The 24,568-nt window shown below is 32.6% G+C and overlaps 4 protein-coding genes across 4 annotated transcripts; 1 reads left to right on the top strand and 3 right to left on the bottom strand.

Annotated features, from left to right (window-relative positions):
- Positions 1–1,887: 1,887 nt before the first annotated feature.
- LOC114403841 (probable transcription factor At5g28040) lies at positions 1,888–3,421 on the bottom strand. Its single transcript, XM_028367037.1, has one exon. The coding sequence runs from the start codon at positions 3,306–3,308 to the stop codon at positions 2,247–2,249; it is 1,062 nt and encodes a 353-aa protein (XP_028222838.1). The 5' UTR covers positions 3,309–3,421; the 3' UTR covers positions 1,888–2,246.
- An 8,080-nt stretch (positions 3,422–11,501) lies between these two features.
- Positions 11,502–12,584, top strand: LOC114402199 (probable transcription factor At5g28040). Its single transcript, XM_028364697.1, has one exon. It carries the CDS (start codon positions 11,502–11,504, stop codon positions 12,582–12,584), a length of 1,083 nt encoding a protein of 360 aa, XP_028220498.1.
- A 333-nt stretch (positions 12,585–12,917) lies between these two features.
- On the bottom strand, positions 12,918–14,950 carry LOC114401581 (guanosine deaminase-like). Its single transcript, XM_028364131.1, has 5 exons — positions 14,722–14,950; positions 14,435–14,494; positions 14,158–14,348; positions 13,345–13,449; positions 12,918–13,240 (listed from the first exon to the last, which is right to left on the bottom strand). Exons 1-5 carry the CDS (start codon positions 14,756–14,758, stop codon positions 13,052–13,054), a joined length of 582 nt encoding a protein of 193 aa, XP_028219932.1. The 5' UTR covers positions 14,759–14,950; the 3' UTR covers positions 12,918–13,051.
- Positions 14,951–21,665: 6,715 nt separating this feature from the next.
- Positions 21,666–23,437, bottom strand: LOC114401437 (40S ribosomal protein S24-1-like). The gene is made up of 5 exons (XM_028363947.1): positions 23,231–23,437; positions 22,946–22,987; positions 22,623–22,793; positions 22,044–22,130; positions 21,666–21,954 (listed from the first exon to the last, which is right to left on the bottom strand). Exons 1-5 carry the CDS (start codon positions 23,300–23,302, stop codon positions 21,913–21,915), a joined length of 414 nt encoding a protein of 137 aa, XP_028219748.1. The 5' UTR covers positions 23,303–23,437; the 3' UTR covers positions 21,666–21,912.
- Positions 23,438–24,568: the final 1,131 nt, after the last annotated feature.

Below are 24,568 nucleotides of genomic sequence, written 5' to 3'. Positions count from 1 at the left end.
GTTAGAGTCCATGATTTCAAGAAGACGAAAAAATTATAAACAGCATTTTTTTATTGCCTTTTTTAACACTTCGAAGTGTATCGAATTTACAGTATTATATAATTTTATAGTTTGTTTCCCTTGCATTCTTTTTGCTATGTGATCGGCAATTTGGCACTGCCATTATCATATTTAAGAATTTTGAAGTTGAACAGAACAAGTATGATCGCTCGTACGCAGAAATGAAAAGTGACATAGGATAAACTAATAATTAAATGATTTAATTAAATTTTTCATACTTAGAATATAAGTGTTTATATTATTTTTTAATATTCGTTTTTTTTAACTCAATACCTTCTTTCCTTTCTCCACTCTTCTCCTTCTCTGATGAAAATCACTACCATTGTGCCCCCACCGACCAAGCTACACAACCATGTTGACTTTCTTTAACTCAGACAAACAAAATAACAATGATGAAAAAGAACCACCCAACTTCACAATCACCACTTTGAGAAAATAAAAAATAACCCAACCTAACCCTAAACCTCATTCCCTAATTCAATGTTTTCCCTCTCAAAACCCCACTTCTCTCTGATTTGTTGCGGCACCCGCGAGCTACGCGAACGAATCCAAACAGTCCAAACCACACAAAAGATCACCGAAGCCATGAAACTTGTCGTCGCCGTGCGCGTCCGCCACGCCCAGGAGGCCACCGTCAGCGGCCGCCCCTTCTCCTCGAACCTTGCCGCAAATGCTCAACGACATCACAGTGCCTCCAAAATGATGCCATATCCACCCCTCTCACCCATGCCAAACCCGTGAAAACTATCGCACTCGTCGTCACCGATGACCACACAGAGGTGGTGAGGGTGGAGCTGTGCATGACGATGTAGTGGTTGGCGGTGGTTGGGTCGTTGTTGTTAGGCGCGCACAGAGGTGGATCTGGGTGGTGAAGGTGCGCACATGTGGTGATTGGGCTTGGACGTGAGTTGCTGCATCTCTGTCGCACCAGCGTCCTAGTGGATTCGCACCACCTTCCTTGACACGGTTGAGTCCGCTTGTGTTGTTGATGATTTTGTTGTTGTTGTCGTTGTTGATTAAGATAGAAGATGGATCAATGAAGTGAGTTGTTGGAGAGGTGAGTTGTTTTCTATTGGTGGCGTGGGGTGGGTTGTTTTGATAAGGGGAGGAAGGGGAGAAGAGAAAAAAGGGGCTGCACAGCACGGTAGTGGTGCGGTGGTGCGGTGGTGGAATTGGAGAAGGAGAGAAAGGGAAAGGAGGTGATGACCTGATGATAATGATAAATCACTCAACAAAATTAAATTAATAAATAATAAAAAAAATTCATGTATTGAATTGAAAATAAAATAAATTTTAGATAATAATCTAAAAACAGATTATATTATATTTTAGTTATAAAAAACTTAATTAACAGTAATTGAATTCATCTCAATAAATAAACAATGTCTTTCAACCCATGCCCCAGCCTCCAAGGACCGGAGGATCCAAATCATTGAAAGGCAGAAATGTAGAGCCCAGTTCAACTTTACGAGAATCAAAATAACTATATAATAGCAATAAAACTAACAACATAAATTGCTCTTCATTGCAATCTCAAATCTTCAACTTTTAGTACTTCCCAGTGTGTACAGAAAAATCCACAAATAATCACACCGATGAGATAACAGGAGAATATAAGTTTCTCGAATGCGAGAATTATGTGGCTAGGCACAAAAAAATACAGAAAGAGCTTCAAAATTAATCATTCAAAAGAAGTTTCAGGATCTGGAATATGCCATTGCGTACCACTATCCTACCAAAAATACCAGAACTCAGAAATTACAAAACTCTATGCCCCGCGGGATACATTAATAATGTAACAAAAAAGTAGTTTCTTTCGAAAGAAAATTCACCCACAATTGACAATTTCATACTTTACAATACATCAAAATACAAGGCCTTTCATCTTACGCCAATTCCCTGACTTAATCTGTACATGTACATGTAAATTATTAATCAGCCAAGAAGAAAATTTTACATAAGCCAAAAAGACAAAAATAAGAACATTTTATTGAACAAATACTGTTTGCAATAATCAAAAGCTATACTGAAAAGCAAAAAAAGAAGGAAAAAGCTAAACTATAGAAAAAAAGGGGGAAAAAATACAAACTGTCTAGCTACCCTATCAACCATTAGTGGATCAATAAATTAGCAAGCAAATCCTTATGAAGTACTGTAAACACCTAAAAGCTTAGTTTTATTTTGGGTCATCCTCCACCAGCTGAACGCAATTCCTCGAGAGCAACCTTGATCTCATTCTGCACCAATTCCAAACGTTTGGAATACACTTCCAGCTCCAGAATCTGTTGCTTCCTCCACTTCTCATCCATCGCCGTTTCCCCAACAATCCCCAAATTCATTAAACTCATTGGCATTGGCATTTGCAAGGGATTCAATGCGAACCCTCTTCCCAATCCCATGCCACCAGTACCACACGCCAACTCCTTCAACACCGGCGACACGCAACTCCTCACCGTCTCTTCAATCAAACCCTGTAAGTTAAGCCTACTATTACAATTCTCATTATTATTATTATTATTACTGTTACTATTGCAATTATTATCTCTATTCAACGTTGAACCGTCGTTCAACTCGCGCTTCTGAGGCCGCGACCGCTTCCGCGAAATAGGCATCTTCGCCGAATTGCCGAAATTAGGGTTAGTGATGATTTCGTCGTCGTCTTCGACGGGACCGGTGATTGGAGCGGTGTTGCTCCAGATCCTGCGCGAGATTTCGAAGGTGGCTCGGTCGTGAGGGCTCTTGAAAGAGACTTCCTTGCCGGAGCTGATTTTGTTGAGGACGTTGCGGTACTTCTTCTTCAGCCTTCGGAGCTTCTCGACGAGCTGGTTCTTGTTGAAGCCGAGTTGGAGCTTCGACTTGATTTGGTCGTAGAACAGGGCGGTGTCGTTGTGGTGAGAGGATCCTCGCTGCGCCGTGTACTCCAGAAAACCCTGCAAGAGCCCGATCTCGTCCTCGTCTGTCCACAGACGCTGGAACAGTCGCCGCGAATCGTCCAGCGCTTTTTTCTCCTCGATTAGCTCCGTGCGCAGCGGTTTCGGCGAGGAATCCGCGACGGAGGAGATCGGAATTAACGCGGTGTCGAGCGTTTCGGAAGCGGGCGGCGCGACGGCGATGACGGAGGGAGGGGGTTCGGTTTCATCGTCATCTAAGACGTCGTCGTCCTCCTCCTCCTCTTCATCCTCTGGAGTTTCGTCGTCGTCGTCGAGATCTTCTTCGGGAAAAACGGCGTCGTTTAGATCGGATTCCATGGGAGTGAGTCGGTTAGGCAAAGAGCGCGGTGGGGTGCTTTGCTTTCACGGGGTTTGTTTTGTTAGTGTCTCTTTTGACTCACTCGCTGGCAATAAGAATGAGAATGAGAATCCGGGAGGTGGTTTATTAGGTAGTGGACCAACCAAGTTGCCCCACATGATTTTGTTTATTGCTTAATTTAATAAGCTTTTGTCAACTTTTTTTATTAAATTATTATTATTGACTCAAATGTGGATTTAATATTTATAAATATATTTTTATGAATCTAATTACTGTAATATATTGATATGGTCAAGATTTTACATTATCATTTACTTTTTTATCCTTATATAAGATGATAAAATTGTAATTTTGTAATAAAAAAACTTATTTTTTTAAAACCATATAACTAATTTATAGTATAATTTTTTTTACGCTCATAATATATCAAAATTAAATTATACTTTTATTTGATTTAGTCTTCTAAATATTTTTATTATTTTTTTATCCTTGACTAAGATATTTTTTTAAATCATGAGATTATATTTTTTTTTGAAGATGATAGATATTTTTTAAGGAAGATAATTATGTTTGACTAAGATAAAATTATTATAAATTCTTTCTTTAATAATATAATTATATATAAAAAACTTGAACTTGAGATGAAATGATGTGATTATATATATGACATGTTATTGATATAATAAAATCAACTAAAAATATAATTATTATTATAAGACTAAATACATGATTAAGTTTTAAATTATTTGATCCAATCTCGCACAAAATATTGTGAAACCAATCAAATATATAGTAAAATTGATGTTAAAATTTAAAAATAAATACAGATAAGATTATGGAAAAAATAGTTTATGATTTATTAACAATAATATTTTCTTATATAATAAATTAAAATAAACAGATTGTAGAATGAGATTTTGATTCTCTTTATTCTCATAATTAGAAATTCTCAATGTCTATTCTTTCCATATACTTGAATATATATATATATATATATATATATATATATATATATATATATATATATATATATATATATTCTTTGCATATGCATTTTATACATAAGTTTAATAATGCCTATTCACTAATAGTTTTACAATTATATCTAATCATAAATTATTACTGTTTGAATTACTTTAAAAAAAATATTTTAAAAATCAATAAATTTATCATACATGATAATAAATTGTAATTGAATGGATTTGTAAAAAAATTTATACTGTCAATATATAACTTTTTTCATATTCATATATTATCATCACAATCATTCAAAAGTTTTATTTTTCAACTGTCTCAATAATTTAATATTTATGTACTAACAATTATAAAATAATTTTGTAGTGACAATTGTAATTACATAAAACTTTTTATACTCTCAATAGGTAAACATCTTCTTTCAAACTTTAATTTTAATAACTTATAGGTGAATTTTAAAGGAGACAAACAAATCATGTGATTCATACCTTAGTAAGAGAGTTAAGATTATATGTTCATAGTCAAATTTTGAATGATATACAAAGAAAAATATAAGTATACCATAAAAAATATGACTACAATCATATAATCTTAACTCTCGCTAATACAGAACAACATGATTCATTATTTATTTATCTCTTTATAAAATACATCTCTTAAATTATTAAAATTTAAAAGAAAATATTTGCACGTCTGCATCTATCAAATAAGAATGATGTGAGACTCTTGTTTTCTTTAACTCACAATTAGACATTCTTGTATTTTCTTTTATGGTATAGTTGATCTTTTTAACTATATATCTCTTTTATTTATATCTCTAAAGTGAATTTAACTTACTTTTTGAATTTTAATAATTCAAAATAACCCTATATTATAGTTTAAGTTATTTATTATAAATTTTAAATATAACATATTTTCAAAAATATTTATTTATTATAAATCTTAAGTATTATATAAAATAAATATTTATCTTAAACAATTGCATAACTAATATACTACTAGTAGTTTACTTGCTCATTTGTTGCAGGATTTGAGCTATATGATAAATGATTTTTTGTTTAATGGGTATAACTCAATTGTCAATATACATTGAATTTATGAGGAAAAATTTGAGTTTAATTTGTGTAAGATATATATTTAGGGAGAAATAAAAAAACTTAAAACATGATTAAATATCAAATTAAAGATTAATTGCATAATCTTCTCAAAAAATCAAAACCTGTGTGATGTATCCAGTAGATTTCACATCAAATGAAAGGTGAAAAACCCATCCTTTCCTCTTTAAAACTTTAAAACAAAGGATGCTTCAGTGGAAGTCCAAAACCCTAAATATGATGGTAATTATTTAGCCCAACCAATGGAACTTGAAACCTCGAAATTCCCTGATTTTAAATTTGTTGCGTTGCGTGTATATCTTTATCTAAATCCAGCTGGTGTTTGAAAGTTGAAACTTCAAACCTTGAAATTTAGATAATTAGGTTTGTTTCATTTCATGAGCCATGGACGTGTTCCGTTCAAGCAATCAAGTACTTGATATCTTTTTTGTTTTTTTTGTGGTGAGGAAGTAAAATGACCTGTGATAATAGGTTATTTACCGGAAGCAAAAAATAAAAAATAAAAACTTTTTTTATTTTAAAAATGAAATGAAAATTATTAAAAGTATTTTTTATGCTCTTTTCGTCTCTCTTGCGTTGCCTGGACTTTCTTTTTTCTTTTTCAGATCAAATTTCGTCGGCACCACCCACCGCCACGCCGACGACCTTCATTCGCTGTCGGCAACACATCCCTTCTGCTGCGTCTTCGTCGTCTCTGACCACTCCTCCCTGGTCAAGCTTCGCCGACCTCATCTAGCCCCTCTCCCCGTCGCCATAGCGAGATCCGTCGTGAGATCCAGTCCGTTTCTCTCTATCATTTTTCTGATTTTTTTTCCAGATCTGAGATTAGCTCCTCCCAGATCTGAGATTCGTTCCTCCCTTGGTGTCCTCCTTTTCCGCCTCGTCCTCGTCGGTAACTCCATTCACGTCGTCACTGCGAGATCTAGACCCGCTCCTCGCTGCCGCCTCCACACGATTGCTTCAGGAACCGCTTTCCCTTTATTTGTTGTGGAGGTATTTGGCTTCCTTTGGAATTTGACTAGAGATGCAAGTTTAGTTGTGGGTTTTGGATTTTGTTTGTAATGTTTTAGTTTTCTTCTTTGTTGGACCTGTGTTGTGCGTTTAAGTGTTTGAAGTAATATCAATTGTAGAATTTGGCTGGGAAAATGTCTTTGTTGCCAAGGAGAAAGTGTTCTAATGAAGGTGAGAAAGATAGAATTCAGTTGTCGTAGACGCATTTCTTGGTGGTAAACAAAGGTAGAATCCAGTTGAGCAGAGAAGAGCCTGGTGGTGGTGGCCGGTAGGGACCGGAGATGATTGATGAATTAAAAAAAAACAGAAATTAAACAAAAAATGGGGATGAGTTCACATAATAAAACAAAAAAATATATCAAAAAATTTGGTTATGTTCTTTTTGCTTAGAATCATGAAAATTGAGTTGTAGGATGACTAGAAAATAATAAGTCAAATTGAGTTGTTCAATTTCCAATTTTGCACGCGTGATGATATGTTGAAGGAGAATTGTAAAATCTCTGTGTTTGTTACACATTCAAGAGATTTGTTCATTTTCAGTAGAACAGGATGTTTCAGTCTTAGAGATGTTGACGGGGTTTGACAGTGATGAATGATATAAAATAAAATAAAACAGAGAAATTCTTTTATCAAAAAATAAATTAAAAGCTTATCAGTCAAAACAGTTACCCTTCTTAAATCTTGGTAAAAAACAATTCCTCGCCCGTGGGGAAGTAACTTCATGTCTTCATATTAAACGCCACCTTTAAGTATAACCGTATATTCCAAAATGAGATGAGGTATACCTTTTTCTTTGAGTAAATTCCCTCATCTTTCTGGTGGCTTGTAGGGTGAAGTCCAAAACTCTCTCCCTCACCAGTGTACTTCTAAAACGATCGGTAGTAATAGGTTTTAAATAGAAAGAAAAAAAAAATAAAAAATTATATTAAATCATTAAAAAAATTATGTTTTTTTATCTTCTTTGATCTCTTGAAGGGCTTTACTAGGCTAAGTAGTTTATTCAATCCAACTTCACGGCAGTGATCATCAAACTGGAGAGGTCACTTTACTTGCTTCCCATGGATGTGATCAACTATCTCTTTTTATGGATTTTCTAGTAAAGTCAGATTTTCCTCAACGTCTGTTTTAAAGAGCTAAATCCCAGTCTTTTTTTTTGCCCAGTAATATATAATTTCTATTCTATTTGGTTCTATATGACCTTCTAATGCGTTTTATTATCCTCATGTGGAGATTCAATCATCTTTCCTAGGAAGAAAGAAAGGTGATTTTGTCAGTAAGAATCTAGCTATCAATCTGCGGCACGTCTTCATGGGCGTTGGGTTTTTTTTACATTATATGGGCGATTACAAACACAAATTCCTTGTTTATTATGACCCAAAGGAGTTTTGAAATCCTAATGTTCTTGCTGTGAGTTTGATAGTGTGTAATTTGTTCAAAATATAAAATTTGGAATGAATTAAGTTTTAGAATTTGGTTTGGAAATTTGAATGAAATTTGCAACAGAAGAATGGTGATGGTAAATGTGAAAGAAAGAAAAAGAAAAAAAATAATATTTTATAAAAAATAAAATAAAACAATGTATTAAAATAACTTGCTCATCCAGTGTCCTTTCTTAAATCTCAGCCATTCAATATTTTTTAGTATATCCTACGGTTATTTACTTCACTTTAGAATCCACCCATCTTTCTTGTGTTTAAGACTTACTATGCTCACACCCCTTCTTATTTTACTCCTACAGGAAAATCCCCTAATTATTGCAAGGCGAAATCTAGGGTGAAGAAGGATTGTTAATGGTTCACACGAGGAAGTATGATAAATTGTAAAAAGTGAGTAATGTACATTAAAATAATATTATCTGTTTTATTATTTTTTATTTTTTGAATACGAAATTTCAATTATGCCCCTATTTAAAAAATCGAAATGACTATGGTGCCCCATAATTGTTTGGAAAGTAAACACCCATGCACCGTAACAAACTTTTTTTTTCGTTAACCAGATGATCATGTGCCTTGCACACGCGTATTTAATGTTACCCTTATATTTTCCTTCTCCATGGTCAACCATTAATCTCGCAAAGGGCATTTCCAGAACCAACAAAATTTCCAGCTTCAAGTGCCTTGCACCGTACCATTATCCTTTTCATTTTCAGAACTAACAAAAACTCCAGGTTCGTTTTGAGCAATGGGTAGCCATTAATGGGCGAGAGGTATATAGGATAGAATGAAAATAAATAAATAAAAAGTGATAAATATAATTAGAAAAAAGAGAAATAAAAAAGAATAAAAAATATAGAAAAATAAGTATATGTTTATGTCTTGTATGTCAAAAAGTATCATTTAGCTTAAGAGTTAAGGATAAAGGTAGTTTATAAACACTCTTCTTTTGATGCATCATGTTTCATTTTAAGATAAAATCGTAATGGAATCATCGAGTAACAAAAGAGATAATATCTTAACCGTAGTAACTTCAATGATCCTAATAGACTTGAGGTTGGAACATTAATGTTAAAAGGAGGGCTAAGGTTACTTTTGTCCCTTAGTCTCGACTAAGGGACAAAAGTACTCAACAAGCTAAAAAATCTTATATTGTTTGGGAGTCGAGGTCAATAATAGTTTATAAGTACACACTTTTCTTAATCAAGAAATGTGTCTTTTCAAGACAAAACCATAAAAGAGAGTATAATTTTTTTCAATGACTAATATTCGTTAAAAAATCTTATTAATGACCTTTAATGAGATTTCTCATTCCAACTACGTTTGTTTTCATCTACATTCTACAAGACTCGAAGCTAATAACTTGCTTAATGGGTATGAATCTAATTTCGTTGTAACCAACGACTTGTTGGTGTCAACTTCTAGAATTTAAAATAAAACTAAAAATTTTAGTATATACTTAAATGTTGTTGAAGTATTTTATGTTTTGTTTATACATTAGTGATAGTAAAATTTGAACTTAAAACCTGATGTAAATACTTAAATCCTTTATCATTACACAAATATTAATAAATTATAGTATTCAACTCACATTTTTCACACTTGAATTTAACAAAATAGTTAAAGATAACAATGTCTACTTTTATCGATTTATAATGTACCTATATTTTTAAAACTCAAAATCAACATCATTAAAGGTAAAAGAACTTATTCAATTGATGTTCACATATTACCTATATTTTTAAAACTCAAAATCAACATCATTAAAGGTAAAAGAACTTATTCAATTGATGTTCACATATTTGAATTGATAGTATATATTTGTGTATTTTATTAACAAATTTCTAATGAACATTAAAAAAAAATATACTTTGGATATGACGTGAGTTTGATTTTACCAACTTAAGTCTAGTTATTTTTGGACTCTAACTTAATGTTTAGTCAAAATTCAGTATCCTGACTCAAACAAGACTAACATATTGTTACACACTTAGGCCTCAAGTTACTTGAGTGCATTGCATTTCATCGATGTAATGCAAATCACTCATCTATCAATAGTATAGTCCTCTTGATCACAAATGAATGATGGTCGAAAGAGGTCCAACCTGAGCTCGAACCTTCGTGTGAACCCACACCCACAATGGAGTTGGATCCACCAGATGAATGAATGGCTACTTCTAGGAAGTACGAGGTACACCGAAATATCGAATAACACAAAATCAAAGAAGGTAGAGATCCTGTATACTAAACTAACCAATAAATAGATACAGATGAAACATTTCATAATAGAAAGAGCCTGTTGTAACTTGGGGCTAGTTACATTCTCGTATTCTATATGTACATGTTTCTGCGGCTCTGATGAGTATTCTTGTTTATATCGCTACGGCTATAAACACTTAGACTCTACTCGCGCTATAGTCGAGGAAAGCTGGCGCGTTATTTGTGTTAAGCTGTTGAGTTAACTAAACTCGAGGAACTAATCCTTTAGGTTTAGACAACTCCTCCTCTCTGAGAAGAGGACACTTACTTAGTTCAGTGCATATTTGTTCCTTCCGTACATTCACATCGTTAATATGTTATTTTTCGATCCAACGGTTGAAGACTACATATTCAGATTTTTCTATCTTAATATTTTTTTTTTCATTTGAAAGATAGGACTTAGGAAACCAATGTGACCGGATTTGTTAATTGTGAGTTTGACTGAACAATTCACCAAAGATAACAAATCTCATCTTTTTCAATGGCTTGCTTTTCATCTTTACTATCAATTTTCAGGAAAATGAAATTTATTATTTTTTAAGGCAATATTAAATTTATTAGAAATGCATAATTGCACATGTTTTATACTTTATTGAATGAAATATGCTTATAGTTTTATATTTTTAAATAAATTTTAACTAATAATAATATATTAAAAGACTTGTTTTTACTCAATAAAAACAGATCTTTAAAACAAATTATATTGTAAGTTGTAACCTAAGAGAATATTTGTGAATACCCAATAGAGTATAATACCAAATCAAATTCCAATTCATTTAGGATAAATAAATTAGTGATTTCACATTATATGGTGTTTCCTCTCACCATCTATCACATCATTAAGGCAACAACATTAAAATAAAAAAGAATTTAATTAGATATAATAAAATTTATAAAATACATTTTTCAATTCCGTTTTCTTTTTCGATTATCTCTTCCATCACATCAATTACTATACATTATCGATAACATGATTTTTCTACACTTCTCATATATTACTTTTGATTGAACTTGGATAAACATACATTCCATTTTAAGGTATATATAGGTAGAGATATATATAGGTAGAGAAAAGAGAGAGATAAAAGGAAAAGATAGAAAATAGCAAATATGATAAATAGTAGAAAGTTTATAAAAATATAATTGAGTAACATAAGTTTTATTTTTAGGCATGATGACTGCGTTAGTTAACAACTAACAAATATATATTTAAAAAAATAAAAATAAGAAAACAAGTTTAACTCGTAATTTTAATCCAAATTAGGATTATGCAGATGTGAATTTGTAACAAGATATTGTGGAGGTAATAAGCATGCATTCTATTGATAGTAAATGCAAAACAACCGGCTAGCTTGATACTCAAATACGCGGAAAAAGGAAATGTGGTATCTCCTCAACAATGCTTTCCCCGTTGGTTTCTTGGATCTTGTCTCCCTCCTCTTCCTCCTCCTCTTCCGAAGAAGAAGAAGAAGAGATCCTTGACATTATCACAGATAATGACATTAACCATGAAAATGACCAAAAGCTCAATGTAGAAGATGACGAGTGTGATGTGGACAACACCATTCCCGTTGCACTTGCTGTTCCCAATGCCTCCCCCGCCGTGACAGTGGCCTTCCCGGCCAATGACGAAAGAAACACCATCCCAGTCACCGCCACTGCCACCACTGTCGTAACATGCTCAAAAGGGCAGTGCAACGCCAAGTATTCCGGAATGGTGAGACAATACCAAAGGCTGTGGACGAAGGAGGATGAGATGGAACTGTTGAAGGGATACCTTGATTACGTCAAGCGGCATAGAAAGGAAACCACCACCCTCCAAAGCGTCGTAGCCTCGTTGTATGATCACGTAAGGCCCAAACTGAACGTGAGTTTCAACAAAAATCAGCTTGTTGAGAAACTGCGTAGGTTAAAGAGAAAACACAAGTTAGCTTTGGACAAAGACAAGGACAAGGAGGTTCCCTTTAGAAACCCCCAGGAGCAGGCCATTTTTGAAATTTCCCACAAGATTTGGGGCATTGACACGGATAATATAATAGACCAAGATGCCTTGGATGGTTATGAATCAGGACACACTCCTGAAAGTCATGATCATGTTGGCAACATCAAGGTGAAGATTGAACAACTTGACAACAATGATGAAATAGATAATAGAGTGCCAAAGCGGTTGCGGCTAGATGATGCAGATGATGCAGATGATGTGAACAAAACAAATGACCAAAACAATGGTGATAGCATACAAGGCTTCATTGAGGAGACCATGAGGTCATGTTTCCCACCATTGCTGAAGGAAGTGTTGCATGATGCACATGAAGAGCCACTTCCTGAGTTGGAGCCAATCCCAATGCCACTATGCCCTGGGGAAGTGGACCATGAACAATGGAGAAAACGGAGGATTTTGGAGTTGGAGGTGTATGTGAAGCGGTTGGAGTTGTTGCAGGATCAGATCAAGTCTAGATTGGAACAGTTGCGATCTAACTGAGGATGACATAAGTTTTATATTGCTCCCAATTGTGCAGAAACATCATGTGCCTTATTCTACACTAACAATTGCAATGAATAGTAGAATAGCTCTAGCAATTCTGTAATGTTTTGTAGTAGACAAGAAATTTGATTATATATATGTGGACGACAAGATTGGATTCTCGTGCATGATAGGCTAGTCATTTGTATATTCAGTGCATTATCACCCCAATTACCTCATTCTCTGGTTTGATCTACCTTTCCCTCCTACGCAACTCCAACAATCGAACAGATAATTCATAAATTTAACGAATCAACATAATCATTTGCAATACCTTGAGCAAATAATATGTACAAATGAACACCAGCATAAGAGCATGTAAACTTTATATTTCTTGAATTTATGAATGTAGTTGTAGTAAGAAATTGAAAATTTCCTGAACAATTGTATCTTGGGTTCGCTTTTAATTAGGCAATTGAAGCAAATCAGTACAGAGTAAACTTGGATTTTGTCTTCTCAAATACTTGTTCTGCAATAACAGCACCGCTACCATCAGCCTTTTTGATCTCTAACTGAGCCTTCTGATAAAAACCAGTGCCCCTCAGTGCATCAGCAATGAAATCATCAAATCCAATTGCTATTGCAGCTTCTGCTTTAGCTCCGTAAACCAGTCTCTGTTTGATGTGAAAGGAATGAACAATGTGATCATTTTAATAAATACTAGAGAAACATGTGGTGAGAGGAAAATATGAATAGTGTGGCTGTGGCAGAGGCTCACCTTAATTCTTGAAAGATGAATTGCACCAAAGCACATTGGACAAGGCTCGCAAGAAGCATAGATTTCACAGTCAGCAAGTTCAATTTGATTCAGCTTTTGACAAGCCTATAGATGATATCAAATTATAACATGAGGTCCAAAATGATGTATATTAAGAAATAAGTAGAATAAGTGATGTGGTTTAGGAAATATAAATGTGGTTTCAGATATAAAAATAATCAGAGCCCTAATAAATATATTATTATATTATAGTCTAATATATACAAGGATGAAGTGAGTCAAATGAATGTTTTTAGTGTTTGATCAAACAATGTAAAATTTAAGCAGCTTGAACTTGCACACAACCTCTTCGAGGTATCGAATGATGTTTTTCAAAACTCCCAGAGTTTGAAATCCAAATATGTCTGAGACAGCCAGAGCCAATAACAGATGATTGCAATATCAGATTAAAGAATGCTAAGACTACAACTTATTTGGTTTGATACTTTGATTGAGAGAGAAAAATAAAGCACCAATTTTTATCTGCCTGACATGCCAAGTTAGATCCAGATGACATGATCCTGTTTACCAAATGTAAGAAGGGATGAAGAAAGAAAAAAAGAAAAACTAACAAAATAACTTATAAAGATAGTATAACCAACCCTTCACTTAATCCATCTATATAATGGGAAACCAAATGCCAGAATATCAAGATTACAATTCCATGATCTCTTTGTTTCTATAATCCATCAACTCAGGAGGAATGTGATAGCTCAGATTTCACAAATCAAGAAGAAAATTCTTAATGGAAAGAATAACAACCTACTAATTTACCTCTCTTATAGCAGTAACCTCAGCATGGGCAGTGGGATCAGTGTTTCGTAAAACCATGTTATGACAGCTTACAACTACTTCATCATTTAGAACAACAACTGCTCCAAATGGGCCTCCATCACCACATTCAACCCCCTTGTATGCTTCTTCAACTGCTTTTGTTAAGAACTTGTGGTCTCTATCCTGTACAGCTGGTATAACAAGAGAAAATAACGTTTGAAAAAAATGTGGGAGGGTGGGTTGCAGATGAAACAGAAGTGATAAATTATTATCATACCTTCTTGATGACCAGGAAATGCTGAAGCAACAGAAATAGTACCATCTTTGGCTTCCAATACTATAACAAAATCCGGGTAAAAGAAAATATCAAACAATCAGATCCTTCGTTAATGTAAACATTGAATCTGGTTTTCATCCATAATAAAAGCACGATCTGTTTTTCCCTCCATAGTTGAACACACAAACGACAAGAATTGAAAAGGGTCGGTTTTTTACTATATTATTAAGCTTAAGCATAAGGAAAACAGAAGTAGAAGCAAAAGCGATACTTATGAAGAAATTTACCATTAGCAGTAGCAGCAGAAGCAGCAGCATCCTCCATGATGGTATTAAGATCTGACGAAAAAGAAAATTGGAAGTGGTTGAAAGTAAAAACGATACAGAAAAAGAGAAGACGAGGCCACGAATTAGCCTTGAAAAGAGAAGCAAAGACAGAAAAAAGGGTAAGGACGCGCAAGTACACAGTCTTGTCAATATTTTTTTTTATCCCATTCTCCTTTTTGGGAAAGAAATGGGAATAACCCAACAAAAGCCTAAGACGCAATTTTTCTCCAAATCTAATGGACTGGATCCAGTGCCCAACCCGTTTTCGCTAGAGTCTTTGTCTTTGTCTCTCTTTAAAAAAAAAAGTTTTGAATTTAATACAATTTCATAAATTATTTAGTGTCGTTTAGTTTTTTTAATTACCTTAATTAGGATCTTTAACTAACCAATGAGACTTCAAGATATTCTTACTTTTGTGTTGACTATATGACTAATCATCAGTCCAACGTTTAATCACATTTAAAATTTTTTATCTCTTCTTGAACTAAAGTCTTTTTTTACAAACTTAAGATGTGTTCTTAATTAATTAGTTGAGTTTAAATTTGTTTTTTATACTACTATTAACAAAAACTAATATGATAGTAGACTTTTGATGCACTAACAATTAGAAATAGAAATAGGTAAAGTTGATTAAGAAAATATATGACTTAGTTTATATCTATCTAGCATAAATTAGGTTAGACTTTTTTAAGATTTAAATTACGAATAGACTTTTATAATAGCGTATTTGGTTAAAAAAGTCAAGCTTCAGTTATTTAAAAAGTCTTCTTAAGGTATTATAAGCCAATCTATTTGAGTAAATATATATAATATATTTTTAAGTATTATTATATTAAATTTTTTATAATGTATTAAAAATCATAAACGTATTTATCACTTTTAAATATTCAGCATGTTGCCTTAGAAAAAAAGTCAAGCCTATAAACTTATTGAAAGATAAATTTATATTGTTTTTTTTTTTTACTTTTTCTAATGGTCCTATTACAAAATGTGTTTTGAAATAAGTTATCATAAAAATTATATTCGACATTAAAAATAAGTTTATATCATTTAAATATATTAGACTGGACTCTTAAAAAATATAGTGTGCGTGTTTCTAATTGTGTATCATGCTTTGAGTAGTAATTATCTCAATATTCATTAATTATAGTTTGTTTTATATAGAATTATTGTTCATTCACCTATTAGTCTACTAAATCATGTAGAAAAAAAGTTAAACATATATAAAAAATTTAATATGAAATATACATATCAAATGAAACTTTTGAATAAGTTAAATAAAAAAAAAATTTATTGTGACAGGTAGCAGACCAAACTTGTGTCTTAGATTTTTTAATCACATCAAACCTATTTTACGTAAAGCTTTCTTTGGCCAAACCTATTTTCAATCTGATTGACAACTGTAAATTTGCTCTTTAATTAAAATTTTCTTAATTATTAATTTGGTCCCTAAATTATTTTAAATAATTTAAATTTGATCTCTAAATTTTTAAAATATTCACTTTGATTCTTGACTTTTTAAGAATAAATCAATTTGTTCCTCAAATTTTTAAAATATTTAAATTCTTAAAAATAAATCAAGTTAGTTCCCAAATTTTTAAGAACTTGAGGATCAAATTCAATAATTTAAAATAATTTAGGGATCAAATTAATTTATTTTTTAAAATTTGAGGATAAAATTGAAATTTTTAAAAATTTTGGAGAGTAAATTAAATCATTTAAAATAATTTAAAGATCAAATTGATTATTTTTAAAAACTAGAGAATTAAATCGAACCTTTTAAAAATTTGGGGATCAAACTAAACCATTTAAAATAATTTGGAGATCAAATTCATAATTAAGCCATTAAATTTAAATGAAATCTTTTTTTTTTTACGGAAAAACTTAAATAAATTCTTACAACTCAAAATCTATTTAGGGTCTCTTCGATTTCCTCTTCACTTTTTTGTCTTAAAAACTTCTATTATGTAAAACAATTTCATACTGCTCAACAATCATTTTTCGTCCAAAATCGAAAACTATTTTCTATAAGTAAACTTTTTTACCCTGACCCACGTCGGGAGTAAGCTCGGCCAAATTGGCAGCTCCAAAACACAACCCTCCAACAATCAAACAGAAAATTCATAAACTTAAAGTGTCAAATAGTCATTTGCAATGACTTAAGCAAATAATACGAACAAATGAAGACCAACATAAGAGTGTAAAAATTTTTATATTTCTTAAGATGAATATAGAGTTATAGTAAGAAATTGAAGTTTTCCTGAACAATTGTAACTTGCGTTCACATTTAATAAGATGGTTAAAGCTAATTAATCGGGGAAGAATAAACTTGCCTTTGGTCTTCTCAAATACTTGTTCTGCCATTTCAGCAACACTGCCTTCAGCCTTTTTGATCTCTAAGTTGAGCTTCTCATAAACACCAGTGTCCTTCAGTGCATCAGCAATGATATCATCAAATCCAATTGCTATTGCAGCTTCTGCTTTAGCTCCATAAACCAGTTTCTGTTTCAATGTGAACAGAATGAACAATGTGATCAATTTGATAAAAACCATGGTGAGAGGAAAATGATTAGTGTGTGGCAAGCTTACCTTAATTTTGGAAAAATGGATTGCACCAAGACACATTGGACAATGCTCGCAAGAAGCATAGATTTCAGTCAGCAAGTTTAAATTGATCCAGCTTTCGACAAGCCTACAGATGATATCCAGTATAACAAGAGGTTCAAAATTGATAGAAAACGATATGGTTTGGGAAATATAGATGTGGTTTCCGATATAAAAATAATCATAGCTTCATACATATATTATTTGTATTGTCCACTTGTACATTTTTTTTTTAATCTGATAATCTTTACTTTCACACATTATTTCTTGAATAAAGCTAAAAGGAGAGACTTTCATTTTAAAACCTAGAAGACCCGAATACATAGTTATTAAAATCTGACCAAAAGAGTATTTGTTTTCCAAATTCGTTTTCTTCCTCACCCTTTTGTTGTTATCCACCATAGAATCCGTTTTCATTATTGAACATTATAAATTTTCTCAAAGAAGAGTGGTTGCTCAGTTCAAGACATTTTCTTCTGTAGATTACCTTATTTGTGTTATTTTCTCTTGTTATACCAGCTGGAGAAGATAGAGAAAACAAGTTCCTAACAATAGCAGTTGAAGAAGCATATAAGCCATAAGGCGGTAGAAAATGGCGATGGTTACCTATTTGGTGCAGTTATTGTTCAAAACGATGAAATACTTGCAAGCTGTCATAACATGGTTGTAAGAAACACTGATCCCAGTGCCCATGCTGAGATTACTGCTATAAGAGAGGTTAAATTCACGATTGTTATTTTTTCCATTAAGAAATATCTTGTTGATTTGTGAAATCACGTGCCTAAAGAATGGACGGAATATCAAAACAAAGAGGGCGCAGATTTGTAATCTTGATATCCTGCCATTTGGTTTCCAATGATGGAGATTGATTAAGTGAGGGTGTGATCTAACTATTTTTTATAAGATATTTTGTTAGTTTTTTTCTTCCTTTGTCCCATCCTACGTGCTTAATTATGGGAATAATCAGGCATCATGACATATGGATGTGTGTAACCTGGCATGTTAGGCCGATAATAAAAATATTGATGCTTTATTTCTGTTAGGTTGCTCGCCCTTGTATTTGAGATTAAGGGAATCTCCGTTAAACAAAGAAAGCAAGAAAGCGAGAAGGAGAGAATACTGAATATATTTCTGCCTGTTTTATTCAATACAAAGGGAATTATTTATAGTCAATGATTGCACTACATGATAATTACTTCTATCCACTACATTAACTATTTATAGACTGATAACTACCCTTATGACAGGTTTTGACAGATCATCTTTTTCATAACATCCCCTAACCCATCAAAAACACCTTATCCTCAAGGTGTTGGTGCAGAAAACAGAACCTGGATTCCAAATGAAAGTGGGTGTAGGAATTAGTGTTTGAAAATGGTTGTGGAGACAGAGCCCTTTGACAGCAACAAGAATGGCGAAGAGGAGAAGGAAGGGGTGGTGGAGATTTGTGTCCCTGATTGGTGGCACACACAATAAAAAGGGAGAAGCGGATGTCTAAGGGAAGGATGTCGGGGGGCTTTGTGTGGGACCGGTTACTGGCGACCGGGAGGGGATCGGAGGAGAGTGCGTGATGCTTGCTAACGGGAAGGTGGGAAGTTGCCATGGGAAGGGGAGACAACGTGGTTTCTGCTGTTGGTGGAGGCAGCGTGGTTTCTGCTATTGGTGGTGGCTTAGCAGAGACAGAAGATGGAAAGGGTTGTCTGGGTACCATGATATTCAATATCCGAATAATGACATCAAGTTGGGAAGCCATGGAAGTTTGGGCTGCAGTAGTGAAAGTTTGGGCATGGCAGCCTCGAGACGATCCACACAAGCGACGGAAAGTTCGGTGTCCGCCATTGAAGAATGACAGGTCAGGCCAATTGTTAGGTTGCTCGCCCTTGTATTCGAGATCAAAGAAATCTTCGTTAAACAAAGAAAGCAAGAAAACGAGAAGGAGAGAATACTGAATATATTTCTGCATGTTTTATTCAATACAAAGGGAATTATTTATAGCCAATGATTGCACTACATGATAACTACTACTATCCACTACATGATAACTACTTTTATCCACTACATGATAACTACTACTATCCACTACATTAACTACTTCTAGATTGATAACTACCCCTATGACAGGTTTCCATGGCAGATCATCTTCTTCCTAACAATTTCTCTGCCACAATCAAAGTATCAACGAACGGGGTTGGGTCCGGCGAAACATAATGTGGTGAATCAATTTGGGTCCGACAAAACATAATGTGGTGAATCAATGTTGGAATCACTTTTGAGAGTGATGTTCACATTTAGTATTGGATTGTGTCTCATACAAGATTGGTTCATGTGGGGAAAAAAATATAAGTATCAAACCAAATAACCTAAAGTTTGAGCATGCTTTAATCTTAAATTGCAATCATTTTTTATTGGCTCTGGTTGTCTCAGACACATTTAGATCTTTTAGAGACTTAATTATATATTAGATTTTAATTTAAAATTTTAAATATTTTAATCTCAACCATTTATTGTTTGTAATCTTGATAATTATTAAAAAAATATTTCTATATAATCTGATCAATATAATAAAAAGTAAGTCTCCATTAAATTGTCAATTATTTTTATACTCAGTTGTAATAGGAAATCATTGTAGGAAAAAAATAAATGATTTGTTGTTTTCACTTATTTTACTGTATCTAGTTGTGCATGATAATCCTAAGAATTTGTCATATGCATTGTTTTATTGATAATACAACTTTTATTTATATTGTTGAATGTTATGTGATGTGTTATAAAAATTTCAATTTGTTATTAATATATTTTATCAATACTCTAATCAATTATAACATGTCTTTTATAAAGTACGAAATTGGGTTAAAATTTATTATGATCCGACATATTTTATTATGATGTCTTTTATAAAGGATGAATTTGAATTGAAATTCATTATAATCGATCATATTTTATTGTGGTTCATCTTGATTGATAGTTATAATAAAAAAAAATAAGTTTTTATTTTGCCACATTTTAAAAAAACAAATTTATACTTAACCTTCTTATTCTTGAAAAAAAAAACAGTATTTTTCTGTCAAAGATTCAATAAAAGTAAATTAAATAATATTTATCGTAAAAAAATAATATTCAATAATTTTTTTGAATTAATAAATATTTAAAATTATTGATAAATATTCTCTAACATTAAAATTATTTTTGAATTGTTAAATATTTGAGATTATTTTTTAACTATTAAATATACAAGAATAGCCAATATTTATCCTTAGTAAAATTTAAAAATAAAACTTTTTATATGGAGGAATTGAATTACCCCGTCCAAATTAAAAATTTAAAGTTCTAAAAATTTGAATTGATTTACTCTAACAAATCATTTACAAAATGAAAGAATTTTAGATAAAAATTATTCAATTTTATGATTGCACGCCATAAGATAACATCAAATAAAACAACTTCTAATCCAAAAATATATTAACGTCTTAATTCACTTAACAAATTTAACTTTACTCCTTTAAAGAAACACGAGATTTACTTGATCGCAAAAATAATCTATGCAGAAGTTGATTTGAGAAAATACTAATTTAATTTTTTCTTCTTCTTGGAAGTAGAAGTCCTCCTAGATACGTAAACAGACCCTAAGATGAAATAACAGAGATAATAGTTTTTTTTAGATCAACGTGTCCCTGATATTTTAAAGAACCAATTCAGATATTCATAAAATAAATCAAATTCACAAATTACGTAGTTCAAATTACCAATAAACACATTTAATTTTTCACTTTTCACAATTCCTCACGAATCCATGTTATCTATTTACCAATATCTAAAACGTAATTTGAGAAAGAAACGGCTGCAATGATTTGGGATTATCTATTTTTTAGGTAGTGGATTTTTTTATTGACTCAAATTAATTGAATAAAAATGAGTCACTTTTTTTCAAGTAAAAGAATAGAAGATATAAATCCTAAATTTCAACTGAAGAACTACAAATAAAAACAAATAAGTTACCACAATACAGCCGTCATCGATGTTTAGGATCTGTCAACAATTTTTCGACCAAGATGAAACCATATAACCAGATCATCTCACCTTTATACATTTTCTATAGAACGTATTGAAAACGTGTGTGCAATATTGCACAACATATTCAATGCCAATTACCAGTTCATGCATAGAAGACCTTCAACACAATTCAAACACACTCGAACCGGTGGCATTTCAAGTATTTCTGTACGTAGATTATTTTATCATTCATACCTAAGAATGACTTTAACGAGGCATTCAAAATCCTTTGTGACAACAATCGACTGGTCCATACCAAATCAAGCAACACTGGAATTCATTATCACAATAGTAAATATTTGAAAACAAAGCATTCAACTGAATTCTCAAAATTGATCGTGCCAGTACTAGATCTCAAGTTATATAACTACTGAACATCAATTAATGTAACACTTACAGCAAAATATCTCATTCTAGGAAGCTAATAGAAAGTAAAATAACCATTAGAAAATACCAATAGCAAAAGAACCTTAAAATCAAGACAGGATGTTTGAAAACTCATTTCTTTTTTCCAGCCTTGGCAGCATCGGAAGCCTTTGTCTGCAAAAATAACAAACACCAGAGGTTATTTGTTTATAAGAAAATTATATAAGCTGTAAACAATAGTCAACAATACAGAATTGCATTACCTTCTTAACTCCACGAATCTTCTTAGCTCTATTCTTTCTCTCCTTCATTTGCTTCCTTGATTTCTCTACTTTAGTATCAAGTCCATTCTGCAATAAAAGATTTTAGTTTTGTTAGCACAAAACAAAGAAACAGGCAGAAATAACAGAAAGAAACTAAAATAAAATGTAGTAATATAATCCATAAGGAACAAAGGTAAGATTCAACTACCAAAATCACTCAGCTGCTAAAGTACAAAGTAGAAAAGGCACCATTATTTCAAACCGACGGCAATCACCGTCCCCAACTACAGGCACATTCGTTCAAATGGTTTCCCTAAAACCCTTAAATGTTACAGCTTATAACAAAATATGAAGCATATTTTGTCCACTAGCAGTAACAATTTTACAATTTATCAACCCAGCTCAAAAGGAAAGGTAATCACTAATAAGGAAAAGAAAAAAAAAAAAAGCAGCAGCAGTGATAATAGAAAAGGATTGCAATATTATTTATAAACAGCCCGTCTAATTAAAAAAAAAGGCATTTTAACAAAGGGGAAAAATTATAATCATAATTGACACAGAAAGATTTAAATAACTCACCCTGATAAGCCTGTACTTGGGCTCGTACTTCTTGGCATTCTCAACTGAATCATAGATCAAACCAAACCCAGTGGACTTGCCACCACCAAAATGAGTTCGAAACTTGAAGACAAATACAGTGTTAGTGTCTTTCACGTCATACATTCTGCCCAATTTCTCCTTCAGTTCAGCCTTCACACAAAACACAACAAATTAAAAAGGTAACACAATCTTCATGCAAATAACATATTAAAACGTAGCATTCATCTGCTTAAGTAAAAATAAATAAAAAATCGCAGCTTCACAGTTTCCAACATCACACAAAATTATAAAAGAAAAAATACCTTGGAAACATTAGCCCTCCCTGGATGAAGGACATCAACGATCTGCATCACACAACTAAAAAGTTAACCGAAAAAACCCTAGCAATCTCTGCCAGTTGGGATCAAGAGGTTCAAGTCCATAATGAAACGGATCATATGTGATTAAATTAAATTAAATATTTTTTGGATGAAAACAGCAACCAAATTGGGTCTCGAATGAGTAACATTTTTTCAGAATCGAAACGATAGAGGGAACTATATAAAATCAAAATGCGTAACATAATGCGAAGAACAAGAAAAACTTACGAATTGCTTTCTGGAGAGAAGCCTGTTCGTCATGAACTTTCTGGTTCGGATGGTGACTGCCTTGTCCGCCATGTTGTTGAGCGCCGGCTATAGGAGCAACTGGTATTCACTGCTCGACAGTCTACACCACAACGGAGGGGAAGGATAATAGAGCTTAACCCTAATGCTTATAAACCCTACTTCAATGCTCTTTTCCGTTTGGGGGTGGGCGGCCCAACTTGAGCCAGTCTTTCCCCTTTTTCAATTTTTGGGTCTTAATATAGGCATTTATATTATGCACCACCCAATCCGCATCTTGCACCTCCCAAAAGACTCTAGCGGATAAAAATATTCCTTTTAGGCACCCTAATTTTGGAATGACTATTCCAAAATATGATACTCTTCCAAAATAGTTATTTTAGAATATAGTTTTTCATATTCCAAAATAATTATTTTATAGTAGGTTTCTGAAGTGCTTATTTTATTCCATAATAGCTACTCCAAAAGTGTATCATATTCCAAAATATTCGTTATGGAATAGGACACTCTTCTAGAATAGCTACTCCAAAAGCGTATCATATTACAAAATGTTCGTTATGGAATATGATACTCTTCTAAAATAACTACTATGGAATATTTTTTCATATTATGGAATAGCTATTCTAAAATATAGGTTTTCATATTCCAAAATAGTTATTTTCATAAATGTATCATATTCTAGAATAGGCATTCCAGAATATGTGGTAGGACCCCTTCCCTTCTTCAAAATTTTTTGAGCATTAAATTTTTTTGGAAGGTGTAGGATTCATATTGAGAGGTGCATGATACAAATGGACTGAATGTATGTATACCATAATGGTCCAAAGATTCTGGGCTCCATTTCAGCCATCTTCTTGTTGGCCCTTAATTGAAATCCTCATAACAAAAAACAAATAAAAATAAAATAAATATTTGTCCCTACTGTTAAGAGCTCAAGTGGTATGGTTCATCCTTGCAAGTAGGTCTATTAAAAAATGTAATTATCTAAAATCAATCCATAACCAAATCAAACTACTTAAAATCCATTTTAACCGATTTTTTCATGCTCAAATTCTTTTTTAAAAAAATTAAATCCAATAAATTTATTTGGATAATTGAATATTGATGGGATTTTTAAAAATATAATCCATGCTCACTAAGCATGGTAAAATATCAAAATGAACATTCATCCTCAAAATCAAGCAACATATGTTTTGACCAAAGTTGAGTTAAATATATTTTAGTCAAGTGTGAGTTAAAGATACTGGTTAAAATTAAAATGAAAATACTGTAAATAAAACAAAATAACTTTGATCCAGGTGAAGTTAAAGATGCAATAAT

Source organism: Glycine soja, chromosome 20, assembly GCF_004193775.1.
Source record: "Glycine soja cultivar W05 chromosome 20, ASM419377v2, whole genome shotgun sequence".
Classification (NCBI taxonomy): Eukaryota; Viridiplantae; Streptophyta; class Magnoliopsida; order Fabales; family Fabaceae; genus Glycine; species Glycine soja.
This window is presented reverse-complemented; position numbering and strand designations above follow the sequence as displayed.

Excerpts from the sequence above, each read along its gene's own strand:
- LOC114401581 (XM_028364131.1), bottom strand. The coding sequence starts at position 14,758 with ATGGAGGATGCTGCTGCTTCTGCTGCTACTGCTAATG. Across the intron at positions 14,495-14,721 it reads TTCTGCTGCTACTGCTAATG|TATTGGAAGCCAAAGATGGT; the intron begins GTAAATTTCTTC and ends ATTTTGTTATAG. Across the intron at positions 14,349-14,434 it reads ATTTCCTGGTCATCAAGAAG|CTGTACAGGATAGAGACCAC; the intron begins GTATGATAATAA and ends TTGTTATACCAG.
- LOC114403841 (XM_028367037.1), bottom strand. The coding sequence starts at position 3,308 with ATGGAATCCGATCTAAACGACGCCGTTTTTCCCGAAGAAGATCTCGAC.
- LOC114401437 (XM_028363947.1), bottom strand. The coding sequence starts at position 23,302 with ATGGCGGACAAGGCAGTCACCATCCGAACCAGAAAGTTCATGACGAAC. Across the intron at positions 22,794-22,945 it reads GGAGGGCTAATGTTTCCAAG|GCTGAACTGAAGGAGAAATT; the intron begins GTATTTTTTCTT and ends TTTTGTGTGAAG. Across the intron at positions 21,955-22,043 it reads AGATTCGTGGAGTTAAGAAG|ACAAAGGCTTCCGATGCTGC; the intron begins GTAATGCAATTC and ends TTATTTTTGCAG.
- LOC114402199 (XM_028364697.1), top strand. The coding sequence starts at position 11,502 with ATGCTTTCCCCGTTGGTTTCTTGGATCTTGTCTCCCTCCTCTTCCTCC.